At 39.1% G+C, this 18,316-nt stretch overlaps 1 protein-coding gene and 1 long non-coding RNA gene across 2 annotated transcripts in view; both read left to right on the plus strand.

Moving 5' to 3' along the window:
- The first annotated feature begins 1,275 nt into the window (after positions 1 to 1,275).
- LOC138258620 (uncharacterized) overlaps positions 1,276 to 18,316 on the plus strand; it is a 137,856-nt gene continuing 120,815 nt past the window's right edge. Inside the window, exon 1 of the long non-coding RNA XR_011198459.1 lies at positions 1,276 to 1,407. This is a non-coding gene — a long non-coding RNA (uncharacterized lncRNA). The remainder of the gene's footprint in view (positions 1,408 to 18,316) is intronic.
- On the plus strand, positions 1,778 to 6,024 carry LOC138258660 (uncharacterized). The gene is made up of 2 exons (XM_069205976.1): positions 1,778 to 3,061; positions 5,768 to 6,024. Exons 1-2 carry the CDS (start codon positions 1,900 to 1,902, stop codon positions 6,022 to 6,024), a joined length of 1,419 nt encoding a protein of 472 aa, XP_069062077.1. The 5' UTR covers positions 1,778 to 1,899.

Genomic DNA, 18,316 nt, shown 5'->3' on the forward strand with positions numbered 1-18,316 from the left:
GTGGATGAAATACTGTCTTAACAGTACTCAACAACCAAATGTAAGGGAGAGAGCATAACTACTGAGGTGTCTGTGTCTACTGGGGTCCTGATTAGCAGGATCCCAGCAGGCACAGTCAAACACACTGACAAACAGGCCAAACGTGGGGGTAACCAAGCTAGAAGGAGGCAATTTTCCTACACCTAGATGTGATGATACTGTATTCTTTGGTAGGGATTGAATACTGTTTTCACAAGAGGTGTTTGAATGTTTACCCTTGTATGTATCGAGGGCAAAATCTTCAGATGTTTGAAATAGAGATAATTTTTGCATGTGGGGCATTGGTTTTAGATGGCATGGGAGATCCCACATGTTTACTTAATGCTGGTGTGGCTCATTTAGACAGAAACCAGAGTAACAGTACAATGTGGTGACAGAAACAGAAAAAGCTGGGCATAATAATTTGCGCAATGAAAGAGACAATGCTGTGTATCTTGTGTGTTGGTCTGTTTTAAAGAATTCATGTAGCATATTATCTCTGCTCATGGGAAATGTAGTTTGCTGTTACTGATATTTTACGAATGCCACAGAAATACATTAAATGAAAAAAGAAAAAGAAATACATACTCATTGCTTCTGGGTATTAATTACAATCTTACTTTCCACCATATCAGCTAGGAATTTCATAAATTTCTACTTCACATGCCTCTCACTAGGTCTTCTTTCAGTTATGAAAGAACAATATTGTTGAAATGAACATCCCCTTTTAAACCAAAAAGTTCGAAATGTATAACATTATATTAATAACTTAAAACTTCATCACAATAAAGTTTTGTAGTTCAATCCCTCAGCCCAGTAAAAATGGATTTATCATTGTGTTTACAGCTTTTAATTTCTGAACTTCCCACATTCAAACACATGACCTTTGTTTGACTTATTCAAAGTTGTATAAATTAGACCATTTTACTATTTCATTGTATCACTGCCAGTCTTACCAGAGGCGAGATGACACTAGGCTTCTTTCAGGTTAGGACAAATTGCCTTTTGTAGTAGTTTGTAAAGTAGGCATGTTTTAAACAGTTCATAGGAATGTTATATTTATCCACGTTTGTTTCATTTCCTTTTGTTTTATTTCCTCGTGCGTGCGTCTGTGCACGAGATCCTTCCTTTGTATTCTATTTGGAATGCATTGTTTGATTTACGAGTCAGTTGCTTCTCTATGCTTGCTCCTGTCAACCAGCCTCTCCGTTGCTGGGAACTTTACTAAGAATAAACAAAACCTTTTTCCACCTTGCTTTTGGAATCTCATTACAACATTTTGGCGACGAGTGTTCCCAGCATTGCCTGTCACATCCGAGAAAGATTACGAGTTGATTGAAATCATTTTTTCACTACAACTACGGGACTTTGGCTTCTCTTCATCAGTCGGTAGGAAATGGATGTTTGTTATCTTCAGCTATCTCCCTGATTTATTGACTTGCTCAGCCTGGGTCAGCAATTAAGGCTGTTCTCCGCTTGTAGCTTTCCTTCTAAGCTACTGTTTACATTTCAAATTCGGAGCCCTGGCAGCACCTATTTAACAGCCAGTCTTCAGCTGGAACTTAACTTATGTGACCCCATTTTGTTTTCTTTTCATTGTATTCTTCAAATTAGTCACACATAACCCGACTTGAGTTTTGTTTTGCTCAACATGCCAGCAACCTAATTTCATTATTAATCTGTCAAAAACTGAGTACCAGCTCCTATTTTTTTTGTTTTGTTTCTGATTTGATTATTTAAATATATATATATATATATAGTTATATACATTTATTTGTATTTAACAATGCAACAGTGTTGTAATCCACCTCCGCCACTACAACAAAATCCAGGGGATGTACCCATGAAGTGGAGCAAATGGCATGGTTTATTTAATATTTTATGATTGCCATTGATGGAAATTCGTTTTCTGCGACTAGAAAAAAAGGGCTTCTATTAAACGTTATTGGCACAGAAGCTCAGGAAATATTTGATCATTTACCTCCACATAAACCACCTGAAGGAACTGATATAAATGATTATGATGTTTTTTCTGAAGCTTTGGACAGATTACAATTACATTTCACAGTTGAACCAAATGTAGTTACAGAACGTTTTAACTTTTATTCACGGCACCAATTTTCCACAGAACCTGTTGAAGGATATGTGGCTGCTCTTCGCATTTTGGCTTCAACTTGTGATTTTGGTGTCATTACTGATCAATATATTCGGGATCAAGTTATTATGCACTGTTATAACAAAAAAATTCAAGAACAACTTCTGAGACACAAAAATCCATCACTCAAAGAAGTAATAGAAGTTGTTAAAGGTATTGAAAGGTCAATACGATCGTGTAAGACATTAAATGATGACAAAGATAATCATCTTGAAGTAGCTGCCATACGCAATGTCAACAAAAATAAGTACAGCAAAGGGTACAACAAAAATAATCTAAACAAATTAAAATGTATGCGATGTGGATCAAATTTGCATACCAACAAATCAACCTGTCCTGCCTTATTTAAAGAGTGTTTCAAATGTGGTAAAACTGGACATTTTTCGACAGTTTGCAGATCTCAAAGGAATGTCAATTCGATTGTTGGAAAACAATTAGAGACTGAACATTGTATCCAAGATGTTGAAAGCGTAGTCTTGATGATTACAGAAGATAAGTCTAAGCAACATAATATTTTTAACACTGATATTGACAACCAGATATATCGTCCTCCAAAGTGCGAAGTTATCATTGATGGATTCTCAACTATAATGCTAGTGGATTCTGGATCACCTTTTTCTATCATATCTGAGGCATTTTTCAACAAAAACTGGTCTGGACGGAAGTTGGAGAGCAATGACATTAAGGCTTATGGTTACAGTCAGACAATAATTAATATTTTAGGTTACTTTGTAGCTTCTATTTCTTGTCATGATCACAATATTTTAGGTAAAATTTATGTAGTTGACAAAGGACAGCATGTTTTGGGATGGAGACATCAAGGTAATCTTGGAATGGTTTTGGATCCATCTGCTGATGTTCCGGTGTATTGCATGACCATACAGCAAGGTATTGAAGTGATTATTTCAGAGTACAAAAATGTCTTTAGAAAAGAATTGGGTACTGTTAAAGGATTCACACATAACATTAAACTGAAAGTGGGAGCTTTACCAGTCAGACACAAGTTGAGAGATGTTCCACTTAGTGTCAGGAAAGAACTTAGTATTTTGCTTGATCAATTACTTAAGGATGGTGTCATTGAACCAGTAGACTCCTCTGAATGGGTTTCTCCCATAGTTTTAGTTAAAAAAAAGAGTGGGTCTTTGAGATTATGTGCAGATTTGAGATCATTAAATAAACAAATTATTGTTGATTGCCATCCTCTACCAAAGATTCAAGAACTTTTTGCACTTTTGGGTGGAGCAAAATTCTTTACATCTCTTGATCTCAAATCAGCATATCATCAGATTACTCTTGATGAGAAATGCAGACATTTAACTACATTTATAACTCCAGAAGGGGCTTTCAGATATACCCGCATGCCGTTTGGGTTGGCATCCGCTGCATCCGTATTCCAAAAGCTTATGCATAGGCTATTTACAAACATGGATGGAGTTATGGCTTTTCAAGACGACATCCTAATTTTTGCTGATACCATTGATTCTCATAATATGAGATTGTCAAAAGTACTGTCAGTTTTACAAGAAAAAGGGATGACACTACAAATGGAAAAATGTAAATTTTTAACCCAGGAGGTAGAGTATTTAGGACACACCATATCTTCGAAGGGTATAGCTCCTAAAGCTTGTTTGTTGCAAGCTATAAAAGAGATGGGCATACCCTCTGATAAAGATCAATTAAGATCTTACCTGGGCTTGTGTGAATTTTACTCTCGGTTTGTGTTTCATTTTTCCCAAATAGCGTTACCTTTAAGAAATTTACTTAAGAAAGGAGTAAAATTTACATGGTTGAGTGAACATCAGGAGGCGTATGATAAACTTAAAAAAAGCATTATTGAGGCGGCACCATTGTCTCAGTTCAATCAAAATTTATGTTGTGCTGTTTACGTTGATGCCAGCTCTGAAGGGTTAGGGGCAATACTTACTCAGAAAAATCATGTCACAGAAAATACTGTGGCTTTCGCTTCAAGACCTCTTTCAGTTTCTGAATCTAAGTATTCAACTATTGAGAGAGAAGCTTTAGCATGCACATGGGCAGTGGAACATTTTAAAACTTATTTGTGGGGCAGAGAATTTACCATTAAAACAGATCACAAACCCTTATTAGCATTGCTAAACAGTAACGGTACTGGTAGAGCATCTTCTCGTCTAGTCAGGATTTTATCAAAAATATATGAGTATAATTTCAGAGCAGTACATATTCAAGGAATTCTCAATTGTGTGGCTGACTGTCTATCCAGATTACCTGACAATTCTGTTAAATTGTTTCCTGAGACATTAGAAGAATGTGTGGTTGCTACTATAGATGATATTTTACCCCTATGTAAGGATGTGTTTTCAAAGGATGCCTGGTGTAAGAGTTGTAGTGAGGATGAAGAATTACAAAACATTCAAAAATTTTGTAACACAGAATGGCCTCGTGAAAAGGTGTTGTCACCATCTATGCAGATATGTTGGAAGGTCAGAAATTCAATTTCAGTATCAGGGGATTTAATCTTTAAAGATGATTGTGTGATTCCCCCTAAGGCGCTTCGCCCCAATATTATTAAGTTAGCTCACGCAGGACACTTAGGGGAAACCTTAACTAAAAATAAAATAAGAGAAATGTTTTGGTGGCCTTATATGGATAGGCAAATTTCAGGATTTGTCAAACAATGTGTCATTTGCTCTAATTCTGATCAAACTCTTGTCACCAGTAAATGTGTACCTGTTAAATCTGAGTTTCCATCAAGACCATGGAACAAAGTAGCATTGGATATTTTGGGACCATATGATAATCTAGCTAGGTGCAAGATGTATATCATTGTACTTATTGATTACTTTTCTAAATGGGCAGAGGTCAAATGGATTGTCCAACCCACCACTGACAGTGTTATAAGATTTTTAAAAGAATGTTTTTTTAAGGAGGGGTTACCATCTAGCATTGTCACCGACAATGGTAAACAGTTCACATCCTTTAAGTTTCAGGAATTCATGAAAGTCAATAATATTTTGCATTTAAAAACTTTGCTTTATGCTCCAAATATGAATGGCCTTGTGGAAAGATTTAATAGGGTTATTGTGGAGGCTGTACAATCGGCCATAATCAATAGGTTTAATGTCAAAGAATTTGTTGAAGAAAAGATTTGGGCATATCATTCGTCCCCCAATTTGACAACTGGGTTTTCACCATTTTCCATGCTCAAAGGGCGTGTTCCATGTACCACTTTATCCCCTTCTTGGTTGAGAAAAGAATTACCCATTATTGACCTTAGAAAAATGTATTTTGAGGCTAAAAGAAAAGTTGAGAAGAAAAATAAGGGAGAATTAGACAAAAATAATATTGATAATACTAAGGTGAAAATTGGGGATTTTTTCAGGATCAAACTTCCTTATCGAGTGAGAAAGGGTGAGTCAAAGTTTTCAAAAGCATTCAAGGTTGTATGTGTGGGAAAAACCTCAGTCAAGTTGAATAATGATTCATGGTGGAGTCTAAGCAGAGTTGCTAAAGTCACTAATAGTACTGAAAAACATGATCCTAATTCATATATGGATTTGTCCTCAGGGGTGATGAAGAACATTTGTATGGATAAATCGCAATACTTTTCTCTTTCAGATTTTGAACGTGACAGTAACACAGAAAGATCTCAGTTGACACCTGGTATTGTGGGTAATGAGGAGACTCCTATTGATTGCAATGAGGACTTTGAGATTATTGATTCCACTTTTGTGCCTATTGTGCCAAATGTCAATAAGCAGGATAATGTACAAGTCAAAGATTATGTGCATGAAAGAGTCAACAATGATAGTGTAGATCTTCCTAAAAGAGTATCTGTACTACCCAAAAAATATGCTGATTTTGTTTTGTGCTAAGTTATTTATTTATTAATTATTTTTATTATAATATTGAAGAGAGGAGATATGTAGTAGTTTGTAAAGTAGGCATGTTTTAAACAGTTCATAGGAATGTTATATTTATCCACGTTTGTTTCATTTCCTTTTGTTTTATTTCCTCGTGCGTGCGTCTGTGCACGAGATCCTTCCTTTGTATTCTATTTGGAATGCATTGTTTGATTTACGAGTCAGTTGCTTCTCTATGCTTGCTCCTGTCAACCAGCCTCTCCGTTGCTGGGAACTTTACTAAGAATAAACAAAACCTTTTTCCACCTTGCTTTTGGAATCTCATTACAACACCTTTCTAATGTAAAGTTCATGATGTCACAGAGTGGGCTAATGTCACAAAGCATCTGTGGAACAGAAAGTTCTTTAACTAGAAGTTCTGTCTTGGTAACTTGAGGAAAATGTCAGCCTTAATAAAGAAGGTGGTGATCCTCCTCAGTTTACTGAACCTCTGTGACGACTATAATATCTTAATTAATTCAGAATAGGAGGAAAACAAGTTGCTCATCATGTGTGACTCCTCTGTGGAGTAAAGATTATAAACAAGTGTAACTGCAAGACGTGTTTTGCAGAACACTGAAAATTTTGCTGAGGATACTTTTACGAATGTTCAAAAAAATGTTTTGTATTGCATCAGGATGGCCTGGTACCTGCTGTCATTTGGGAACTTCATCATGGTACAAGTACTTCTTTATTTAATTTGTTGGTATCAAGCTTGGCATAAGGTGAGCTTTTTATTGTCAGTATGTTTAGGAATTTTGTTTTCAGTTTACAAAAAACAATCAGTTACATATTTTCAGCAATCATGGTTCCTCTAAAATGTAAATATTACACATTATAAAAAGCAGTTGAAATGAAAACCTGTTGTCGAAATGTCATGAGAATGTAACGCTTTATACCTGCTGCCCCAGTGTTAGTAGAAATGTCAGCCACTTGCGAGAGAACCTAGGTTATAAGTGCTCTTACAATTGCAAAGGCCGTGATTCACAAATCACAGGATTTGCAACCACAACATCCCAAGTCGGGATGTGCTAAACTTAATTTTGACTGAAAAAGCACATTTTGTGACTGACTCATTATCAGTGGGGGCACCTCTGCTAGTGCATGGGTGCTCTCACACACAGGCACTTTGTACCCTGCCCTCAGGGCTGGAGGGCTTGATAAAGAGGTGACTTATAAGAGACCTGGTGAAGTGTAAATGGCAGTGAAAGGGTGCTTGAACCTTTTCATGCAGGCTTCAATGGCAGTCCTGCGAAAGCCTTTGCATGTGCTCCCTATGGGTGGCAAAATATATGCTGCAGCCCATAGGGATCCCCTGGAACCCAATGTCCTGGGTAAGTAGGTATCATATGCTAAGGACTTATAAGAGGGCACCAGTATGCCAATTGTGGATGAAATACTGTCTTAACAGTATCCAACAACCAAATGTAAGGGAGAGAGCATAACTACTGAATTGTCTGTGTCCGCTGGGGTCCTGATTAGCAGGATCCCAGTAGACACAGCCAAACACACTGTCAAACAGGCCAAACGTGGGGGTAACCAAGCTAAAGGGAGGCTACTTTCTTACGCCTAGATGTGATGATACTGTATTCTTTGGTAGGGATTGAATACTGTTTTCACAAGAGGTGTTTGAATGTTTTCCCTTGTATGTATCAATGGCAAAATATTCAGGTGTTTGAAATAGAGATAATTTTTGCATGTGGGGCATTGGTTTAGATGACCTGGGAGATCTCACATGTGTACTTAATGCTGGTGTGGCTCTTTCAGACAGAAACCAGAGTACCAGTACAATGTGGTGACAGAAACAGAAAAAGCTGGGCATAATAATTTGCGCAATGAAAGAGACAATGCTGTGTATCTTGTGTGTTGGTCTGTTTTAAAGGATTCATGTAGCATATTACTTCTGCTCATGGGAAATGTAGTTTGCTATTAGTGATATTTTACGAATGCCACAGAAATACATAAAATTAAAATAGAAACAGTAATACATACTTATTGCTTGGGGGTACTTAGTAGAATCTTTCATTTTCAGCATATCAGTTAGGAATTTCATACATTTCTACTTCACATCCCTCTCACTAGATCTTCTTTCTGTATGAAAGAACAATATTGTTGAAATGAACATCCCCTTTTAAACCAAAAAGCCAGAAATGTATAGCATTATATTAGTAACTTAAAACTTCATCACAATAACGTTTTGTAATTCGATCCCTCAGCCCAGTAAAAATGGATTTATCATTGTGTTTACAGCTTTTAATTTCTGGAACTCCCCACTTTTAAACACATGACCTTTGTTTGACTTATTTAAAGTTGTACAAATTAGACCATTTTACTATTTCATTGTATTACTGCCAGCCTTACCAGAGGCAAGATGACACTGGGCTTCTTTCTGTTTAGGACAAATTGCCTTTCTAATGTAAAGTCGATGATGTCACAGAGTGGGTTAATGTCACAAAGCATCTGTGGAACAGAAAGTTCTTTAACTAGAAGTTAGTGTTCCCTCTTGGTAACTTGAGGAAAATGTCAGCCTTAATGAAGAAGGTGGTGATCCTCCTCAGTTTACTAAACCTCTATGACTATAACATCTTAATGAAATCAGAATGAAAAGAAAACAAGTTGCACATCATGTGTGACTCTTCTGTGGAGGAAAGATTACAGACAGGTGTAACTGCAAGACATGTTTTGCAGAATACTGAACGTTTTGCTGAGGATACTTTTACTATTGTTGGAAAAAATGTTTTGTATTTCATCAGGATGGCCTGGTACCTGCTGTCAGTTGGGAACTTCATCATTGTACAAGTGCTTCTTTATTTAGTTTGTTGGTATCAAGCTTGGCATAAGGTGAGCTTTTTATTGTCAGTATGTTTAGGCATTTTGTTTTCAGTTTGCAAAAAATAATCAGTTACATATTTTCAGCAATCATGGCTCCTTTAAAATGTAAATTTTACACATTATAAAAAGCAGTTTAAATGAAAACCTGTTGTCGAAATGTCATGAGACTGTAATGCTTTATGCCTGCTGCCCCAGTGTTAGTAGAAATGTCAGCCACTTGGGAGAGAACCTAGGGGCACAGGTAATAAGTGCTCTTACAATTGCAAAGGCTGTGATTCACAAATCACAGGATTTTCAACCAAAACATCCCAAGTCGGAATGTGCTAAAGTTAATGGGGACTGAAAAAGGACATTTTGTGACTGACTCATTATCAGTGGGGGCACCTCTGCTACTGCATGGGTGCCCTCACACACAGGCTCTTTGTACCCTGCCCTCAGGGCTGGAGGGCTTGCTAAAGAGGTGACTTATAAGAGACCTGGTGCAGTGTAAATGGCAGTGAAAGGGTGCTTGAACCTTTTCATGCAGGCTTCAATGGCAGTCCTGCAAAAGCTTTTGCATGTGCTCCTATTGGTGGCAAAATATATGCTGCAGCCCATAGGGATCCCCTGGAACCCAATGCCCAGGGCAAGTAGGTATCATATGCTAAGGACTTATAAGAGGGCACCAGTATGCCAATTGTGGATGAAATACTGTCTTAACAGTATCCAACAACCAAATGTAAGGGAGAGAGCATAACTACTGAATTGTCTGTGTCCGCTGGGGTCCTGATTAGCAGGATCCCAATAGATACAGCCAAACACACTGTCAAACAGGCCAAACGTGGGGGTAACCAAGCTAAAGGGAGGTGTTGTGTTTTGTAATTCTATCTAAATGTGTAATATGTCTTTATGGAATGTATCAGCTGGAATTCCGATGATCTCACAGGTTCTGAGCTGAGCAGTTGGTTACTGCTTTGACTCGGTGGCTGGACGTTGGTGTTGACAGAGAAATAAATCTTCTTGTTTGAGACAAAACAAGCCGCTTGGAGTTTCCTTATTTCAATGGAGGATACAACATCTTTTGGCGACGAGCTGGTCAACACCATTTGAACCCACGCGACCGCAACTATTTCTTCGTGTCCTCACGGCCTTTCATTCAGTTACTTCTGTAATCAATGACATTGCTGCCGGTTTCCTTGTTCGGAGATGTTCACTGGATGACTGCGGTAACATTTTTAAAGCGCCGTTTTGCTTTGTTTTTCACTTACGTGCAACATTATTTGGTTGCCAGGTAACGGACGCCATGCGGAAGAGCGAGCCAATCAGTTAAATAGTTTCGGATCCACGAGAGATTACGGCGTCCGGACGCGTGCATTCCTGGTTTGCTACAATGTCGGTTGCTAAGTAACAGACGCCACGTTTGCATGTTCTCTATCCTTCGTAGGCTGGATGTTTGCGATAAGTTGTTACTGTTGACAGAGAAGTCAACTTTCTGGCGGTGTTGATCTTCATCGATTTTTCAGTTTTAGTTATTCTGCCATATTATTGAACTGTGCGTGATCTACACATGACAAGGACTTACAAAGCCTTTTGGAATCATTCGACTCGGTATCGGCCTCAAGTTGGTTGTTGAGACACAATACTCGCCTAGTTTTCAGTCTCATCGCGAGTTTTGCACACACGTTGTGCAAATTACGTGCAGCAAGTGTATTTTTAACTGGCGCTTTGCACGCTCTCACCCAGCTGGCTTTTGTTTTTATTTTACCTTCAATATGCAAACAGCTAACTTACCATTAACTTTTCTTCCTGAACCTGGCATCCCTGTGATAAGATGGCAACATTGGTTTAAATCCTTTGAGAGCTATTTGGTTGCTATTGATGGGGTTAACTTTTCTGCTGCTCGCAAAGAGGCGATTTTGTATAATTGCCTTGGCACAGAAGGGCAAAGAATTTTCGACCATCAACCCCAGGCGCAACCTTTTGCCACTGGTGATTGGGACGTGTTCACCGAAGCTGTGAGAAGATTAGAAAACCACTTCAAAGATGACCTCAGCATCATCGTTGAGAGACACAAATTTTTCACACAGAAACAACTTCAGCATGAATCAATTGACAGTTTTGTAGCTGAACTTCGGATTTTAGCGTCTACTTGTGAATTTGTAGGTCCTTTGGACCAGTATCTTAGAGATCAACTTGTTGTTAATTGTTATGATTCTAAAATTCAAGAAAAGATCTTATGTTGTAGAGACCCAACGTTGAAGGAAACATTGGAAATTGCTAGAGGGATTGAACGTTCTATGTTAGCCTCTAAAGAATTGGGTAAAGTGAGAGGGTCACCAGTTGAAGATGTTTGTTTGGTATCACAGAAATCTAAAACTATTATGCCCACTACCCCGGATTTGAAAAAGAGCAACACCAAAAAGCTGTTGTGTTTCAGGTGTGGCTCTAATTCACACTTGGCCAATTCTCCTATTTGTCCAGCTTTAGGGAAAACATGTATGAAGTGTAAGAAGACTGGTCATTTCGCTCGAGTGTGTAAACAAGATCAAAAAGTAATGTTGGTTGAACAGCAACAATTGTTTGAGAGGCAAGTGGGTGAGTGTGGTGATTTGCATCTTTCCAAAAAGTGTGTTCTGATAGTTAATGATGCATCCAATTGTAAGTCTGGTCTTAAGCGTTCCAAAGACCCGGTTTGTGAAGTCATGATTGTTGAAGTTAAATTGAAAGTTACGGTGGATTCAGGTTCACCAATAACGATTGTTTCTGACCCAAATTATCATTCCTTTTGGAGTGACTCTCCTTTATCTGCTCCTGATATAAAAACCATAGCATTTGATGGCCAAGAGATTGATATGTTGGGGTACTTTATTGGAAAAATTAGTTACCAGCACAAGAACATTGACTCTAAAGTGTATGTTGCCAAGAGAGGGTACAATATTTTGGGGTGGAAGGATCAAGGGCAGTTTGGTATGGTGCTTAGGCCAGGCACCGATCAACCCATTACATTGGTGGGGAAAGTGGAGGTTAAACTAGATTCCATCCAGGATGTTCTGAGGTACTGGGTTTTTCAGAACCGGTACTGATCCGGTAACCCAGCGGTGCCAGGGTACACCCAAAGACCTCGGGTACTTTCCTGATTCAGACCACAGAAACTCAGAGTCTTCTAGGTGAAGTCAAAGATCAAATTTATTGGCTGCAACCAAGTAACAAGCGTCCTAGAAATACAACAGCACGGTTTGTATGTTCTCAGGAGACTGTCTGTCAATGCAAAATCAGGTTTCCTTATATACAGTTTTTTAAGCTTCAGGCAAACATTCTTGACATTTTGGTTGGTCATTCACATGTTTTCACTACAAAGGAAAAAACAGTGTCATGATGAAACCTCATATTTCATGTCATCCAACCCATAATAAATTACCTGGCAAGGCCTAGTATTTTACATCAGATAAGTGTGGACCCCCAATAAAAACGGGCACCTCCCCCTCGTAAAGTAAAAAGAAGAAAAGAGCAGGTGCAGGTGTGAGCAAGATTAGGCAGGGTGTGTGAGCGATAATAAGGGTTTTATGGCATGGTGTGCATTGATGCTATCTGATTCGGCCACTGGGAGAGGGACTGACCAAACATGTTTGGCCTGAGGCAATGGTTCCAGCTTGCCCAGGTCAGAGAAAAGTCAATCAAGGTGTACGTGTCCTTGGAATCAAATCTGACTGTATTATAAGCCTATGAGAGGGCAACTTTTAAAAATGGGAGCCACAAGTGCAGGACGAAAATGGCGATTTCGAGGTGAAAACGCTGCTGGAATTGAGCGATAATGCTCATGCTTAGTGTACTAGTCATTATCAGTCTTTTGATACTAAAATCGTACTGCTGTGGCAAAGTAAATTACATGGGTCCAGAATTTTTAGAACCACAGTTCTTATTAAACACTCTGAAGTTTTCAGCAATAAACTTGGTTTAGTGAGGGGGTATGAACATAGAATTATTCTCAAACCTGATGCTGTTCCTGTTGTACATAGGGTACGTAATGTACCTTTGAGTGTCAGGGGAAAATTGAAAGAGCATCTGTGTGATTTATGCAGTGATGGAGTTATTGAACCAGTTGACTCTTCACAATGGGTGTCTCCAATTGTAGTCGCGGTTAAGAAGACTGGAGAGTTAAGATTATGTATTGACTTGAGATCTTTAAACAAAAACATTTTGGTTGATTGTTTTCCTTTGCCCAAAATTCAAGAGTTATTGGCTCGTTTGGGGGGAATGAAGGTTTTCTCTACGATTGACCTTAGGTCTGCCTATCATCAAGTGGAGTTAAGTAAGGAATCCCGTTCACTCACCACGTTTATTACCCCGTTTGGGGCTTTTAGATTTTTGCGAATGCCGTTTGGCTTAGCCTCCGCGGCGTCCGTATTCCAGAAACTTATGTTTCAGTTATTCAGCGACATACAGGGTGTTTTAGCTTACCAGGATGACATTTTAATTGGTCCGGAATCTTTTCAAGACCATGTACTCATGTTGGACAGAGTGTTGGGAATTCTGAATGATCATGGGATAACGGTTAGAAAAGACAAGTGTAAGTTTATGGTAGATTCTGTTGATTATCTAGGCCATCAAATTTCTGCACAAGGCATTCTTTCTAAAAGAGACTTATTAATGGCTATTGAGAATTCTCCTACTCCTAACAATAAAGATCAGGTGAGATCCTTTTTGGGTCTTTGTGAGTACTACTCACGTTTTGTGCAAAATTTTGCTTACTTGTCGGAACCGTTAAGGAGGATTCTCAGGAAGGGGGAAAAGTTTTTATGGCTGGAGGAGCAGGAGCAAGCTTTTTCCACGCTTAAGTCTCTCATTGTACAGGTTCCTGCTCTTCACCCATTTGACGAGAATCTACCTTCAGTAATTACTGTGGATGCAAGTGGTGTTGGTTTGGGAGCCATTCTTAGTCAGATGGAGAAAGGGAAGGAGCATACAATCGCATTTGCATCTAGACATTTATCGGATGCTGAGATGAATTATAGCACGATTGAGAGGGAGGCGTTGGCTTGTGTATGGGGAGTTAATCATTTCTCAACATATGTTTGGGGAAGGGAGTTCACGCTTGTCACCGATCACAAGCCTTTGGTCTATCTTTGGAACGACAAGGTTTTTAATAAAACCAGTCCTAGGCTGACCAGATTGTTAGCCAGGTTGTATGAATTTAATATGAAGATGAAGCACATTGCAGGGACTAATAACTGCAGGGCAGACTTCCTGTCTAGGTGTCCTGTCAATGACACTGGGTTTGAGAAACTGTCAGTCGAGGAAGATGTCGTGGTGGGCATGATTGATGGTGTGGTTGCAGCTGGTGAAGTCATCTCTAGGCTGGTTTGGAAAGAGGCGGTGAGCAAGGATACGTTTTTACTACTCCTTAAAAAGTATATTCGTGAAGGTTGGCCTACGGGTGGGGGATTGTCGGATGTAATGAAATCTTATGGCAAGATCAAGGAGGAGTTAAATGTGGAAGACGATTTGGTTTTGAGGGGTGAACGTTTGATTCCTCCCAGCGAGCTAAGGCTCAGACTAATAAAATTGGCTCATCAAGGGCATGTTGGCATTACTGGTACGAGAAGACGGTTACGTTTATATTATTGGTGGCCAGGTATGGATTCTGAAGTAGAAGTAGTAATTAAGAATTGTGGTAGTTGTAGAGTAGCGGATAAAAGTTTGCACACCAGGGAGGTGCCTTTGTGTTCTGTACCCTTCCCTGACAAGCCGTGGCAGAAGTTGGGTATAGATTTTATGGGTCCGTTAGGAGCTTGCAATGATGTGAAGAAATATGTATTGGTTGCAGTGGATTATTTTTCTAAATGGGTATCATATAAATTTTTGAGAGAACCGAACACTACCAGCGTGATTGATTTCTTGAAGGAGATTTTTCATTGGGAGGGGATTCCTGAGTTTTTGGTCTCTGACAATGGTGTACAATTTATCTCACATCGGATGGTGAATTTTTTAAGGAAATGTAATATAAAGCATCTTACTACTGCTTTATATAGTCCGCAAGGGAATGGTTTAGTAGAAAGGGTGAACAGGATGATCAAGGAGACCATTCAATTGGCTGTCAGTTTGGGGGTTAACGTGCAAGAAGCGGTTTCAGAAAGGATCTGGAGTTATCACAACACGCCACATTCTTCTACAGGCGTTGCTCCTTTTGTGCTTTTGAAGGGCAGGCACTCGGGTAATGAACTCTCTCCTGAGTGGGTGGTGCAAGAAACCTTGGGGAGTGATGCAAACGTTGATCTCAGTCAGGTAAGAGAAAACGTAGAGAGACATCAAAGTAGGAGTAAGAGGAGATATGACAATCTCAAAAGAGTTAAGGCATTTCCTTTTGCTGTCGGTGATGCAGTTAGAGTGAAGAAACCTCAAGGGAAAAGGAAAGGAGTTTCTAGTTTTTTTCCCATCACTAAGGTTATTAGGGTGTCTAAACATTCTGTTATGGTGGAAGGAGGCAAATGGTGGAGCATGAGGAATGTGGTGAAGGTTGCTGTTCCGGTTTCAGAGCTGAATAGAGGGTTGTCTGATGTTTGGTTTGATGGAGGTTATGATGTTATTATAGGGGATGGTGGTTCCTTGGAGCGGGGAGTGTGCAAGGACGTGAGACAAGGTGTAGACCTTGAGGAAGAAGGTTCTGGGCCGCTCTTAGGGAGTTCAGAAGGTGACTTTCAGGGTCATGGAGCATTGGATGTTGGTAGTGGTACTCACACTACTGGCGTTTTGGACCAATCTGAGAGGTCCAATGAAGGTGTGATTCGGTTGGATACGAGGGAAGTGTTGGACAGACCTAGAAGGAACGTATCTAAACCCAAGTATCTGAATCAATATGTTATGTATTGAGGGTGGCCACATTTTATTGGGGTTTTTGTTGTTTTGGGGGGGTCAGTTTGTTTGGAAGGGGGAAGATGTGTTGTGTTTTATAATTCTATCTAAATGTGTAATATGTCTTTATGGAATGTATCAGCTGGAATTCCGATGACCTCACAGGTTCTGAGCTGGGCAGTTGGTTGCTGCTTTGACTCAGTGGCTGGAGGACGTTGGTCTTGACAGAGGAATAAATCTTCTTGTTTGAGACAAAACAAGCCCCTTGGAGTTTCCTTATTTCAATGGAGGATACAACACTGCTGTCAGTTGGGAACTTCATCATTGTACAAGTGCTTCTTTATTTAATTTGTTGGTATCAAGCTTGGCATAAGGTGAGCTTTTTATTGTCAGTATGTTTAGGCATTTTGTTTTCAGTTTGCAAAAAACAATCAGTTACATATTTTCAGCAATCATGGCTCCTTTAAAATGTAAATTTTACACATTATAAAAAGCAGTTTAAATGAAAACCTGTTGTCGAAATGTCATGAGAATGTAATGCTTTATGCCTGCTGCCCCAGTGTTAGTAGAAATGTCAGCCACTTGGGAGAGAACCTAGGGGCACAGGTATTAAGTGCTCTTACAATTGCAAAGGCTGTGATTCACAAATCACAGGATTTTCAACCACAACACCCCAAGTCAGAATGTGCTAAAGTTAATTTGGACTGAAAAAGGACATTTTGTAACTGACTCATTATCAGTGGGGGCACCTCTGCTACTGCATGGGCGCCCTAACACACAGGTACTTTGTACCCTGCCCTCAGGGCTGGAGGGCTTGCTAAAGAGGTGACTTATAAGTGACCTGGTGCAGTGTAAATGGCAGTGAAAGGGTGCTTGAACCTTTTCATGCAGGCTTCAATGGCAGTCCTGCAAAAGCCTTTGCATGTGCTCCCTATGGGTGGCAAAATATATGCTGCAGCCCATAGGGATCCCCTGGAACCCAATGCCCTGGGTAAGTAGGTATCATATGCTAAGGACTTATAAGAGGGCACCAGTATGCCAATTGTGGATGAAATACTGTCTTAACAGTATCCAACAACCAAATGTACGGGAGAGAGCATAACTACTGAATTGTCTGTGTCCGCTGGGGTCCTGATTAGCAGGTTCCCAGTAGACACAGCCAAACACACTGTCAAACAGGCCAAACGTGGGGGTAACCAAGCTAAAGGGAGGCTACTTTCTTACGCCTAGATGTGATGATACTGTATTATTTGGTAGGGATTGAATATTGTTTTCACAAGAGGTGTTTGAATGTTTACTCTTGTATATATCAATGGCAAAATCTTCAGGTGTTTGAAATAGAGATAATTTTTGCATGTGGGGCATTGGTTTTAGATGACCTGGGAGATCTCACATGTGTACTTAATGCTGGTGTGGCTCTTTCAGACAGAAACCAGAGTACCAGTACAATGTGGTGACAGAAACGGAAAAAGCTGGGCATAATAATTTGCGCAATGAAAGAGACAATGCTGTGTATCTTGTGTGTTGGTCTGTTTTAAAGGATTCATGTAGCATATTACTTCTGCTCATGGGAAATGTAGTTTGCTGTTAGTGATATTTTACGAATGCCACAGAAATACATAAAATTAAAATAGAAACAGGAATACATACTCATTGCTTGGGGGTACTTAATAGAATCTTTCATTTTCAGCATATCAGTTAGGAATTTCATACATTTCTACTTCACATCCCTCTCACTAGATCTTCTTTCTGTATGAAAGAACAATATTGTTGAAATGAACATCCCCTTTTAAACCAAAAAGCCAGAAATGTATAGCATTGTATTAGTAATTTAAAACTTCATCACAATAACGTTTTGTAATTCGATCCCTCAGCCCAGTAAAAATTGATTTATCATTGTGTTTACAGCTTTTAATTTCTGGAACTCCCCACTTTTAAACACATGACCTTTGTTTGACTTATTTAAAGTTGTAAAAATTAGACTATTTTACTATTTCATTGTATCACTGCCAGTCTTACCAGAGGCGAGATGACACTGGGCTTCTTTCTGTTTGGGACAAATTGCCTTTCTAATGTAAAGTCGATGATGTCACAGAGTGGGTTAATGTCACAAAGCATCTGTGGAACAGAAAGTTCTTTAACTAGAAGTTAGTGTTTCCTCTTGGTAACTTGAGGAAAATGTCAGCCTTAATGAAGAAGGTGGTGATCCTCCTCAGTTTACCGAACCTCTATGACTATAACATCTTAATTAAATCAGAATGAAAAGAAAACAAGTTGCACATCATGTGTGACTCTTCTGTGGAGGAAAGATTACAGACAGGTGTAACTGCAAGACGTGTTTTGCAGAATACTGAAAGTTTTGCTTAGGATACTTTTACTATTGTTGGAAAAAATGTTTTGTATTTCATCAGGATGGCCTGGTACCTGCTGTCAGTTGGGAACTTCATCATTATACAAGTGCTTCTTTTTTTAATTTGTTGGTATCAAGCTTGGCATAAGGTGAGCTTTTTATTGTCAGTATGTTTAGGCATTTTGTTTTCAGTTTGCAAAAAACAATCAGTTACATATTTTCAGCAATCATGGCTCCTTTAAAATGTAAATTTTA

Source organism: Pleurodeles waltl, chromosome 9 (assembly GCF_031143425.1).
Source record: "Pleurodeles waltl isolate 20211129_DDA chromosome 9, aPleWal1.hap1.20221129, whole genome shotgun sequence".
Taxonomy (NCBI): Eukaryota; Metazoa; Chordata; class Amphibia; order Caudata; family Salamandridae; genus Pleurodeles; species Pleurodeles waltl.

Coding starts and splice junctions, on each gene's coding strand:
- LOC138258660 (XM_069205976.1), top strand. CDS start 1,900: ATGATTGCCATTGATGGAAATTCGTTTTCTGCGACTAGAAAAAAAGGG. Junction 3,062..5,767: donor TTGCATGACCATACAGCAAG/GTATTGAAGTGA, acceptor TTTCTCTTTCAG/ATTTTGAACGTGACAGTAAC.